This window comes from Erythrolamprus reginae, chromosome 1 (genome assembly GCF_031021105.1).
Source record: "Erythrolamprus reginae isolate rEryReg1 chromosome 1, rEryReg1.hap1, whole genome shotgun sequence".
Taxonomy (NCBI): domain Eukaryota; kingdom Metazoa; phylum Chordata; class Lepidosauria; order Squamata; family Dipsadidae; genus Erythrolamprus; species Erythrolamprus reginae.
Genome location: NC_091950.1, coordinates 37316105 through 37329350, shown reverse-complemented (window position 1 = coordinate 37329350; position 13246 = coordinate 37316105). Strand labels below are relative to the sequence as shown.

At 36.5% G+C, this 13246-nt stretch overlaps 1 protein-coding gene across 1 annotated transcript; it reads right to left on the bottom strand.

Annotated features, from left to right (window-relative positions):
• Positions 1–1315: 1315 nt before the first annotated feature.
• On the bottom strand, positions 1316–12598 carry CDKN3 (cyclin dependent kinase inhibitor 3). The gene is made up of 8 exons (XM_070749493.1): positions 12525–12598; positions 9553–9635; positions 5674–5726; positions 5529–5573; positions 4625–4847; positions 4067–4098; positions 3166–3269; positions 1316–1622 (listed from the first exon to the last, which is right to left on the bottom strand). Exons 2-8 carry the CDS (start codon positions 9633–9635, stop codon positions 1536–1538), a joined length of 627 nt encoding a protein of 208 aa, XP_070605594.1. The 5' UTR covers positions 12525–12598; the 3' UTR covers positions 1316–1535.
• Positions 12599–13246: the final 648 nt, after the last annotated feature.

Genomic DNA, 13246 nt, shown 5'->3' with positions numbered 1-13246 from the left:
TAACATTACTGTGATATAACATACTTGCATTGTGGGTTACAATTTAGGATGCTGGAAGTGGGGGTTGACATATAAAACCATTTCTTTTAGTATCTAGATGATTATCTGCTCCAACCAGAATTGCCTGACCCACTAGTCCTTCCAGAGATAAACTAGAGTTCCTAAATCTGAATGGTGTGAAGAAGGCTCAAGCTTCATGATAGTGTTAATGTTTTTGGATAGCCTTTCAACAGAAATTAGGCTATTTGCCTCCGTGTTGACTTAAAAATGTTTAAATTATTTTGGAGAGCTTCCTTCTAAGTTTATGTACTGCAGTGTTTATTTTTTATTACAACTTTTTTAGTTTGGGTTTTAAATTTTTTAAAATTCTAACCATACCATGGATGTTTAACATGACATCGATATTTATTTTGCTATAAGCTACCATGTAAACTGCCAGGAGTCACTAGATTGTGGAGGATATAAATTTAATGAATACTGTAAGTATTGCCTCAAGGGGCAGACCTACTTCAATCTTATTTAAAAAATGAAATTGAATTGGTTTTAAATTTTTTAAAATTCTAACCATACCATGGATGTTTAACATGACATCGATATTTATTTTGCTATAAGCTACCATGTAAACTGCCAGGAGTCACTAGATTGTGGAGGATATAAATTTAATGAATACTGTAAGTATTGCCTCAAGGGGCAGACCTACTTCAATCTTATTTAAAAAATGAAATTGAATTGGCTGCTATAGCAGAATATTTGTTTCAGTTCAAGGGAGGCAGTATTTTTGTCCTACATGTTTCTTCATGTAAAGAGCAATGCAACAACATGCTCCTTGTAGGTTTTGTTTATGAAATAGATTTTTGCCACTTCCTAAGTAGTAGGTTGGACTGCTAGTCCTGAAAACATTCTGGTAGGCTAGTGCTGTAGTTGCAGTAATGATTGAGTGATCTTCCAGATGACAAACTTAAATGCAAGTTATTCTGCTTTAAGGGAGACAAGTGAATTGCTTATTCAAGGAACAGGCAAGCTCATAAGCATATCTACTTGTGAACAAACATCTGGTTTCCCATATGCATGTGTACGGGGACACAACAAAGTAAACATATATGAAACACAACTCACAATATTTCTATTGCTAGTGTCTTACAATACTCCACCAAAAATCTGGCACTGCATGTGATTCTCCTATAGAGACTTTCCCATAAACTGCATAAAGGAGTAGAAAACACCCATATCACGGCAGGGAAAATTAAACAGGAACTGGAAAGAGTCTAGAAGGAGTTGGGCGGCTTAGAAATCTGATAAATGAAATGAGATCAAGTAAAAAGATTTAAAATATTTATGATGCGTTCTGCTACATGCTATATTCGCTGTCAAAATACAATCTGCAGATGGAAATTTATTCAGAGATTTGTGCTATTTAGTCACATCCCTCGTCAAAGCGGTAACTGGCAGGCAGTTAATAAAATTATTTTCCACTATGTGTACAAATTAAAAACAATGCAATGTATACTTTCAAGTAGTAAGTTAACTCAGGGTGTTTAGCGGGATACTGATCTTGGTCGCTCACTTTCTGTTGCCAAATAGACATTCAAGGTCTCCTGAAAATCATGGAGGTAGTTGTATTGCTGCAAAGAAAGGATGGTTCAGAATGATTGTATTTCAACATTAGGACACTTAACATTTTCTAAAGATATGGGTTGGAATGAGTGGAGAACCACAGAAAAGGAACATAGAATGGATTCCCATTCTCCAACTCTACTAATCAGTAAAGTAGAAGGTGTAAATACTACACTGCTCAAAAAAAATAAAGGGAACACTTAAAAAACAGAATATAACTTCAAGTAAATCAAACCTCTGAAATCAAACTGTCCACTTAGGAAACAACACTGATTGACAATCAATTTCACATGCTGTTGTGCAAAAAAATAGTTGTGCAAATGAAATATTCAATGAGAATATTTCATTCAGATCTAGGATGTGTTATTTGAGTGTTCCCTTTATTTTTTTGAGCAGTATATTTGTTCATACAAGGGGACAGGCTTCTACAATATTTTCCATTAATAGTTGAACTGGCTGCATTGAATTCTCCCTACCTCCCTTGAAAAATCCTTGATTTTAGTAATCTTCAATAGAAAACACTCTGCCTCTGAAGGGAAAAAAAATACTTCACAGTATTTAATCCTAGCGTGAACCACTTAAAGCAAGGAGACTCAGCAAGTAAGTACAGACTAATTTCATAGAAAGTAGTTGAGTTACAGGTAATCTTTGACTTACAACTGAGTGCAATTATAGTCCTAAGTGGTACCAGTTATTAGGTTGGTCATAATGTGGCTGCTCAATTTTACAATGATATTAAAAAACTTGGCAAATGGCCATAAATGCAGACCAGTTGCTGAGCACTCAAAATGTATCATGTGAAGCTGTTGGAACTTCAAATCTGGGTCCTAAGTAGCTTTGGTGAGGTCCACTGTAAGTTCAGACAGTTGCTAAGCAAATAGTTGTTTCTTTCAGCTCTTTCTCAATACTTATTAAGGAGGATATGTTTCTTATATGTAGCAGAAGCAATTCCTCAGAAGAGGTGCCAGTGCCACCATTAAGATGATACTCAGATTCCCATAACTTGCTGATTTATAAACTATTCAATCCATTTCAACATGGATGAACATGTGTTGTGCAAGCCTAGCTATACAAAACAAGGAAAACTAAATAGGTTTTTGTTAAGCATTTAGCTTTAAAGCAGCCTAATAAGAAAGAAGCAATATAATTGACAGAATTTGTTAAACAAGAAGGGCAGGGCTATGGACAAGAAAAAATGAATGCAGGGCAAGGTTTCAATGTACCACTTTGGTGAGAAATACCTAGTGTGTAGCATTTGTAGATTTCACTGACATTGTATGCCTTATAGTAAATAAATAATGCTTAAATAAATAAATGTATAAAATGGACTAAAATGTTTAATAATATCAAGGAGTATCCAGCAGCAACCATGGATATGGTCTGAGGCCTGAGGGTAAATAGGGTGTATTTAATCCAGAAAAGACACTTAATGCCAAGCAAAATGTCTACAGTCAAATATCTTACAAAGTTTGGGGAAATATGGAGGTGTGCAAAAATAAACAAATACATTAAGCATCTTTTAAGTTCTACTTCCTCCTTGGCAGGTCTAACCTTTAAAGTTTGTATTGCACCTGAACCTCTCAAGTCCCTCATGCAGTCTATTGCCTGCTGCGGAGTTACATTGTCAGATATCTGGAGCAGAAGGCAAGCCGCTACTGTAAAGAAATCATAGTAATTTTTAGTAAGAAGGAAAAACCTGTTTTAAACATAAACAAGGTAACAGAACATAAGATTCCTATGCTTATTCATGAATTCTTTTTACATGTCAGCTGTTTTGGAAAACATCTGTGATTGCATTTATGTAGATTAGATGTATTAAATGCAGGAACACCTGAACTTGAAATAAGAATTCAAATCCTTTGTGTTTATAGTTTTTATAGGGATTTATCATAGAAGCTGGGCCAGCTGGATTCGGAGAGTGCAGGGATAGGGTCCAAAACCAAGATAGAACTCACAATCATACAATTCAAGCCCAATCCTATCTGGCAAATACACTCGTATGTAGGATTGTGGGGGAAATTACTTGCATTCTTCTCTTGGTTATGTTTTATTGAAAATATGGTAAAAGCTATAAAATAGAGATTTGCTAGACCAGTGGAGAGATCAAGAGTAGATTAGAGGTCAGCATAGAAATAACATACATAATATTTTCCTATTTTATAACAGAGATTCTTGGAAACCATAATGTGAGATGCTGGCAATTATGACGTCACCTTCCTGTGAAATGCTTTTTATATGATTTTTTTTTAAAGTAGTCAGGTAATCTGAAGCACTAAGGGAAGTTTACATTTACTTTTCTTTTTTTCAGTTTGTACGTAACCATATATGTATTCTAGCTTCCCATGTCTAGCTTTCTTGAAAATAAAACATTTCACTTTATAGAAAACTATGTATCTCCTTCAAACTTAAAAAAGCAATACTTTGTAATTTTTTAAAACAGCACTTTACTTACTGAGACAGGATCGTCCAAGTCCCCCATAACAACTGAAAGAAATTTAAAAAATGAATATATTGCAATAGTTATAAACATGACAAACTCTATAACCAAAAATAGTTTAAAAAAATTTGCTGTAAATGATATTTCTTCATATATAGAGGTTTTTAGGTGGACCTATTATTCCAAGGTATAACTTAAAAACAATGCTCTTTTTTCCTAGGACTATTAATATCGGTGCTTACCAGCTTTCTCACAATATGCTCTGATCATGTATTCTATAGTAGTATTTTCTATGGTAATGGAATTGTCAAATGAATCTGAATGGGAGACTGGTCATTCTACTCTTCAATGCAACCTTGAATCTTAGACAGAAAGATTCAGGTATTCATCCAGCACCCTACAAATTAGAGGCCATTACAGTATCTATGATCTGTATTTTGAAATGTTACAGCAGAAGCTGACTGCAGCAAACAGAAGTCAAATTTTGGCATAGATGTGGCAGATGAACATTTAGTGATGGAATCATTTTCATTTACTCAAATGAGATAAATGACTAGAATATCAGAACTCAACTGTATTGTGGCTTTTTGTTTACTTTCAAGGCAGTTCCTCAGTTCATTTAGAATAACACAGCATCTGGCAATATCTGGTGTACCTCCATCAGGAATAGGATGGTGATGCACAGTGATCCCATAATTCTGGTATGTTTCCATGAGGTGTGGGACACGGTACTTTGTGAGTTCTCCTTTGGTACAGAGTACAAATACATCGAGCACCCCATGACTTTTTAGTTCATCTATAAAAAAAGGCAACAAATTTACATATTTGCTAAAGTGTTAAATACTATCTGTATCCATACATATTTATGATATTGATGGAATTGATGGCAAAACTAGTTAGAAAACTGTAATCTGAAAACTTTTCTAAACAGCTTTGCCATCAGTTGTATTAAGTATATCCTCGTCTGCTAGGAAAATAAGATGTCAGATTTAAGCCTGCCTAATTTTAGTAGTAGAAATAGCACTTTGTTGTGAAATCTGCTATTTCGTTATTTCATTGTTAGCAAATATAAGAGGTTTCAAGAAAGACAACAATATTTACCGAATACATAGTTCTCAGATTATTGGATTAAAACTAACATTAATTAAAATGTCCCTTTCAGAAAAAAAAATCTTAAAATACTTACATTAAAAAAAAAGAATATACAAAAACTGCAAGTAGCAAATTATAAAACTGCATCATTTAAATAAAGGAACATCTATAGCCTTGCCTCTTGCTGAATCTTAAATATCACTAATGCAATTACTTTGCAGAGTTCTCTGTTCCTTATTTTTTTGTTTCTTACAACAGTGTTATAGGTTTGTGGGATTCAGGTCTTTAACACAAACAGATGGTTAACTGCAGTTCCAAGGAATTAAAACTAGACTTGTGAAAAATAAGCTACTGAAGGACATACCTCTGTGTCACTGATAATTACCTATATCTTTCTGAAGGTTTCTTTTAATATTTTTGAATCGACAACCTAAATCAAGTAAGAAAGATGAAAAGAAACAATGCTATTAATATCAAAACAAATATTTAAAATTTTATAGATTCATTCTTAGCGAATTCTATTCCCTTACCTGGTAGTGAGCAGATTCCTAGGAACTGAGAATAAGTTGGCGATAAGGGTAACCTACAGGAAGAATGCAGAAAACCCAATGGTAGTAAGTTTTTATAAATTGCCATTTTTATTTACTGCATTTATTCTCAAGACATACAACTAAGTCCTAGCAAGTTGAAACTATTTATGTATTGGGATCTTCCCCATTTCATATTTTAGATTTGAATACTGATTATAATCCAAATAAATGAGGACGAAGAAGCAAAGAGAGATCCAATCTGGAACTAAGGAGAGGTTTCCTGACAAGAACAACAATCCACGGAATAGCTTGCTTCCCTGAGTTGTTAGTGCTCCAGCACTGGAGGTCTTTAGGAAAAGATTGGACAGCCATTTGTCTAAGATGCAATAAGGCCTCCTGCCTTGGGCACAGTGTTGGACTAGAACACGGGTGTCAAGCTTGATAGTGTCATGTGGTGTATCAAAGTTTTTTTGCCATTGCAGAGCTGGGTGGGTGACACATCTGGCCAGCGGGCTGCCAGTTTGACACCCCTGGACTAAAAGGTCCCTTCCAGCCCTATAATTCTATGAATGGGGTTTCAGTGCCTATTAAGGAGCATCTTTCTAGATTCAGGGGTCCTGCCAGAGGCTGTGACTTTTGCTGAAGCTTTGGCAGTTTGCAGCTTCACTGGGATGAGAGGACCTGACTATAGTGGCTCAGATTTTCATCACCATCTGACTAAGCAACTGTAATGGGACTGTAAGTGCAAAATGGAAGGGCCTGGGTGTTTCAGAGGGATATATTGTATGAGTTTTGTGGACTCTGATTTGGCTTTCTGGGTGCAATTTAAAGTGCTGGTTTGACCTATAAAGCTCTTTATGGCATTATGCCTACTTCTTCAGGATTACAATTATCCACTTTATGGCTTTATGCCTACTTACTGCAGGATTGTACTTCTCCAATGGGAAATAGCTCAACCAATTCCTGCACTAGTTAGGGGATTGGGCTAGACCACAGGTAGGCAAAGTTGACTCTCTTCTAGGACTTGTGGGCTTCAACTCCCAGAATTCCTGAGCCAATTATGCTAGCTCAGGAATTCTGGCAGTTGAAGTCCCCATATCATATAGAAGAGCCAACTTTGTCTATCGCTGGGCTAGACAATCCCCAGAATTCTTTCAATCTGTACATTCTATGGTTCAATTTATGGAAAAGAATAATAAATATACATAATGATGGGAAAGTAGCTTAGTGAAAATATTCACCCCCAAATATATAAATTTTTTATAAGCAATAGAAATCACCTCCAAGACATGTAGAGTTAGACATATGGATAAAGTTCAGGCTGTGAATGTAACAGGCATGCCTAATGCTGGAAAGTAGCCATTAAGAATTCTCTGTCAATCTTTGTCAATCTTTACGTGTGCACTGAATATATAGAAGGGGAGATTATATTGATTCCAATGGAAAAGATTATTGACCAAATACTAGACCAACAGAAAACCTATACTGATCCCTTCGTTCTATATTCCAAAATTTTGGGATGAGCTCTATCTAGATATAGCCAGCTATATATTTATTGTCACACTTACAATCAGTATTCCTAATCACATTACAGGTGCAGTTTTTAAATAAAAGCTTTATATGCATACATTTTTATTCAAACACAAGTCATCTCTCAACATGAATGAGAGAAGTAGGACAATTTAATCCACCCAACACATTAAAAAAAATCTCCAAACCATCCACAGATAACGACATGTACAAAAATTTTTTAAAAACAAAAAAAATTAAAAGTGTTTAATGATTCTGTCTATATGCTTAGTCAGTTTACAGAAAAGACAAATTCTTGAAAAGAATTTAAATTCTTGAAAAGAAGCAAAATGACTATTATAGTGTTCAGAAGAGATTTATTTATTTATTTTGTCCAATACACAATGAGGAATTTAGTGGGTATATATGGATATATATACACATAGTGATATGGTTCCACATAAAGAGCTGATAGATAAATTAGTGAAGATTGGACTTAATCCCTGGATAGTTCAATGGATTTGCAGCTGGCTGAAGCGTAGACATCAGAGAGTTATTGTTAATGGCGAGTATTCTGAGCAGAGTCAGGTTACAAGCGGTGTGCCACAAGGGTCTGTTCTGGGTCCTATTCTTTTTAATATGTTTGTGAGTGACATAGGGGAAGGTTTGGTAGGGAAGGTTTGCCTATTTGCCGATGACTCTAAAGTGTGCAATAGGGTTGATATTCCTGGAGGCGTCTGTAATATGGTAAATGATTTAGCTTTACTAGATAAATGGTCAAATCAATGGAAACTGCAGTTTAATGTTTCCAAATGTAAAATAATGCACTTGGGGAAAAGGAATCCTCAATCTGAGTATTGTATCAGCAATTCTGTGTTAGCAAATACTTCAGAAGAAAAGGATTTAGGGGTAGTGATTTCTGACAGTCTCAAAATGGGTGAACAGTGCAGTCAGGCGGTAGGGAAAGCAAGTAGGATGCTTGGCTGCATAGCTAGAGGTATAACAAGCAGGAAGAGGGAGATTATGATCCCGCTATATAGAATGCTGGTGAGACCACATTTGGAATACTGTGTTCAGTTCTGGAGACCTCATCTACAAAAAGATATTGACAAAATTGAACGGGTCCAAAGACGGGCTACAAAAATGGTGGAAGGTCTTAAGCATAAAACGTATCAGGAAAGACTTAATGAACTCAATCTGTATAGTCTGGAGGACAGAAGGAAAAGGGGGGACATGATCGAAACATTTAAATATATTAAAGGGTTAAATAAGGTCCAGGAGGGAAGTGTTTTTAATAGGAAAGTGAACACAAGGACAAGGGGACACAATCTGAAGTTAGTTGGGGGAAAGATCAAAAGCAACATGAGAAAATATTATTTTACTGAAAGAGTAGTAGATCCTTGGAACAAACTTCCAGCAGACGTGGTAGATAAATCCACAGTAACTGAATTTAAACATGCCTGGGATAAACATATATCCATCCTAAGATAAAATACAGAAAATAGTATAAGGGCAGACTAGATGGACCATGAGGTCTTTTTCTGCCGTCAGACTTCTACGTTTCTATGTTTCTAGTGAAATACATGATGAAGGTTATAGAGGAGATACTCATAGTAAAATATATCTAAGAAAGAATAGAAAAGAAGATATAGTACAGTATTAGAACATATCAATGAAAGAATAGAAGAAGAGACATAGGAATAGAAGAAAGGTATAGGAGATATAGGTGAGCAATAGGACAGGGGACGGAAGGCACTCTAGTGCACTTGTAGTCGCCCCTTACTGACCTCTTAGGAATTTGGATAGGTCAACCACAGACAATCTAAGGGTAAAGTGTTGGGGGTTTGGGGATGACACTATGGAGTCCGGTAATGAGTTACACGCTTTGACAACTCAGTTACTGAAGTCATATTTTTTACAGTCAAGTTTGGAGCTGTTAATATTAAGTTTAAATCTGTTGTGTGCTCTTGTGTTGCTGTGGTGGAAGCTGAAGTAGTCGCCAACAGGCAGGACGTTGCAGCATATGATCTTGTGGGCAATACTTAGATCTTGTTTAAGGCATCTTAGTTCTAGGCTTTCTAGGCCCAGGATTGAAAGTCTAGTCTCGTAGGGTATTCTGTTTTGAGTGGAGGAGTGAAGGGCTCTTCTGGTGAAGTATCTTTGGACATTTTCAAGGGTGTTGATGTCTGAGATGCGATATGATATGATATGATGCGATATGATATGATTTAAATGAGATGGCAGAAAATGAAAAAGTTGCATCTCATTTATATAATGTGGAGTAAATAAAGAATGTCAATATGTTAATTAGATATGGACAGAATATTAAAATTTAAAAAGTGATTTTTGCTCTACCACCTTTGGTCTTACCAGGATATTTGAAAAGGTGTCTGTTCTTCCTCCAGAGGCTCCTCATCTGACGAGTCAAACTCGTTTACCTGCATCGCACACATCTCAAGGAAATATTGCAAAAAAATAGTTTTATGTCATAAACACATTTGCTGCATGACTTGACACAGGATAACATTAATTTCCCTTTCCACACATAAGAATTTAATATCTTGAAAGCCTTTACAATTGCCTGCAAATAACTAATTGGAATTGCTACATGTTCAGATTTTTAAAAATACTTATGCCTCTAAAATTTAGATTTCCTCTTAACATTTCAAATTAAATAAGAACAGGAAAAGAGGGATATGCAGTTTGGAAGGTAGAAATTAGGATCAGAAAGGAAGAGTTATCATAGTTATATTATAGTTGTAGCGTTATTATAGTTGGCCATCTCGGAATGGTTACAGTGGTGAAAAGAGGAGTGTCAAAGATTAGGATAGAGTTATGAGAAAAATAACACAAACAATGCTGAGACTTTGATGTTAAAAGAAACAAATATGCATTAGGTCCATGAACCACTGAAACCAGCTTAGGGAAACATAAGGATGTGATTAAAGGATATTTGTGTGAATAAAAGTTAGGATTGTCTTGGAAATGATTTTTGGCTCATTATTTTTGAAAAAGCAATAAAGAGTGGAAGAACTCTAAATGGTTTGTTAGAATTAGTTGTGGGACTATAGTAGATGGGAGAAGGAAACAAATATAGTAACTAGATAAAATAAATTTTATGAGAATAATGAGCTTTTAATTAGGTCTTTGCTGAGCATCAAATTTAATTCCTTACAATGTATGTTTTAAGCTATTCAGATTTGTTGGATACGAGATGGGCTACAAATAATTTTAATAAATAAATCCAGAAAACTGCTTTTGATCATGCAAAGCTGCCACCATAACATCTGTTTACAGTTCTTTAAAGCTTTTTCCTGGAATCACACACTATGCCATCCAGAAAAAGATGCAGTGGTTATATTTCATGTTCTAAAGCACCTTTATGGAACCAAATCTAAATATTCAACTCAAATTACCAATTCATTACCTTGGGAATATCACTTATATGTTCCCATCATACTATTCTTTTTCAGTTTAAGAAGCATTATAAATAGTAATTGACACAAATTATTACTATCTACCCTATTTATCTCACATGTGACAATTAATGACAGACACCATTAAAATAAAAATTACTACAGCATTAGCAATCATAGTTTGCTGGTAATAAAATGCTATGATAAAGAGATATCTAAAGGAGTCTGGTAGCACTTTTTCCAACCAACACATTTTTATGAAAAGGCATAGATTTTCAGGTAAGTGATGGGACACCACTTATGCTGTAATAGAATAGAATAGAATTTTATTGGCCAAATATGATTGGACACACAAGGAATTTGTCTTGGTGCATATGCTCTCATATGCTGTAAAAGAAAAGTTCAATAATCTCAAGGTAGAACACTTATGTGGTGAGAGGTGTTAGTCTATAGGTGGCAAGCTCACCAATGCTCATGTCAACTGTACTCATGAACCAGAGGGTAGGACAAAAAACAATGGATGGAAACTAATCAAGTAAAAACAACTTGGAATTAGGGAGAAACTTGGTAACAGAACATTTAAACAATGGAACAGCTTGCCTTCAGACGTTGTGGGTGCTTCATTACTGGAGGTTTTTAAGAAGAGATTGGACAATACCTTGTCTGAAATGGGATATAGGCTTTCTCCTGCTTGAGCAGGAGGCTGGACTAGAAGACCTCCAAGGTCCTTTCCAGCTGTATTCTGATTCTCACGTGTTAATCGGAACAGATGCTCCCAGAAATCGGATTTTTTTTGCATCAGAAGCGGGACTTTGCTTGAGGCTTCACGTATGAAAAGCTTTAATTCTATTTATGGGGCACAGAGATGGATGAGACGCCCATTCGCCAGCGCACTTCTATCAGGGTTCTCCAAACTTGGCAATTTTAAAATTTGTGGACTTCAACTCCCAGAATTCCTCAGTCAGCTTTTCTGGCTGAGGAATTGTGGGAGTTAAAGTCCACAAGTCTTAAAATTGCCAAGGTTGGAGAACCCTGCTTCTGATTGAGCCTAGGTTTCCAATTAGAGGGCAGCCATTGGCGGATTCCTCCCGGCTTCGTTCCTCCTCTTATTTATTTATTTATTAGATGTGTATGCCGCCCCTCTCCGAGGACTCGGGGCGGCTCACAACAGAGAACGTCATGGAACGTCAGTGGTAGTCCGGAGGGTTAATCCACCAATCATATCCCGTAACCTGTGATGAAGGCGGGGTTAGGCGGGGGGGGGAGGCAGGGCGGGGCCTTAGAAGTAGCGGACTTCATGCGGCAGCCACTCGGAACGCATCTCCAAGAGTCCGAATCGTTTCGGATAATTAGCCCAAATTGATAAAACGTTAGACATGGTGCCCTAAATCTGTTTAAAGAGGCAATTGGGCTTCCTGGTCCAGTTGGCTTCTTTTAAAAGCACCTTTGGGATAACCAAGAACTGCATGACTGAGAATCTCCACAGACAATTAGACGTGGTTTCTTTGATAATTTGGCTTCCTTGCTTTTTTTAATCTTTTGGTCCATTAACGGAAATATTTTTTAAAATAGTTTTAAAGAAACCGTCTAGCCTAGGGTAGGCAAGGTTAGCTCTTCTATGACATGTGGACTTCAAGTCCCAGAATTCCCGAGCTTGCATGACTGGCTCAGGAATTCTGGGAGTTGAAGTCCACAAGTCATAGAAGAGCCAATTTTGCCCACCCCTGGTCTAGCCTAAAACCAATAAAACAGAAGTAACAGTATTTAAAGTATAACGTTTGCCCACGGTGGGCGAAGGAAACTCTAAACTCAGGCCCACTTATCAATGCCCAAAGACTCAAAAACCTCCAGGGTTTTGTTCCAAAATGCAGAAAATAAAGCCGAATACAAACTCCCCTCCCGCTGTGTTGCTAAGATACCCCCTACCTCAGCGATACGGATTCCCGCCAAAAAGTCGCAAGTCCCCCGCCTCCCACCAACGGTTTAAAAAGGGTGATGCTCCACCCTTCGCGAAAACTTCCTCATTTGGCCAATCAACCGGCAGGAAAAGAAATAAATTTCCCGCCCAAATGCTTCAACTTTGAAAGGACGATTCTTATTGGATGATGACTTTTGAGAGTTGTAATACGGCGTAATAGACTTTGAAGAAAATGATGAGAAACTGAAGTTCTTTTCGGGTAGACGTTAGGAATACGCAGCGAACAACTTGAAAGATTTTCTTTGAAGAGAATGTAACGTTAGAAGATAAATTTTCATAAAAAGCAGGAAGTAGTTCAATATTTAAAATATGTTTCTGGGGAAGTTTGAATAGCAAAGGAATGACACTTAAGCAGGAATGTACCTCCAAGCAAAGAAAAATATTTGAGAAAAAGATGAAAATGATTTAGAAACAGCGGCTTTGAAACTTGACAACTTTAAGATGATTGGTTTAAAAGTGGTTTAAGGCATCAGGCTAGAAACCAGTAGGTCTTGAGTTCAAATTCTGCTGGGTGACCTTGGACCACTCACTCACTCTAGCTTACCCCAGCTCCTTCGTCTCATAGGGTCCATATGAAGAGACTAGGAGGAGCAAGGAGTATTATTTATAAATATACTGCTCAAAAAATAAAGGGGAGTTACATTATGTTGTTTAAGTATTCCCTTTATTT

What these genes read in the sequence shown, in the direction of transcription:
- CDKN3 (XM_070749493.1), bottom strand. Translation starts at nt 9,635, where the DNA reads ATGTGTGCGATGCAGGTAAACGAGTTTGACTCGTCAGATGAGGAGCCT. An exon ending in ACACCTTTTCAAATATCCTG is followed by an intron (nt 5,727 to 9,552) that starts GTAAGACCAAAG and finishes TTCTTCCTGTAG; the next exon opens with GTTACCCTTATCGCCAACTT. An exon ending in AAACCTTCAGAAAGATATAG is followed by an intron (nt 4,848 to 5,528) that starts GTAATTATCAGT and finishes CTTTTTTTATAG; the next exon opens with ATGAACTAAAAAGTCATGGG.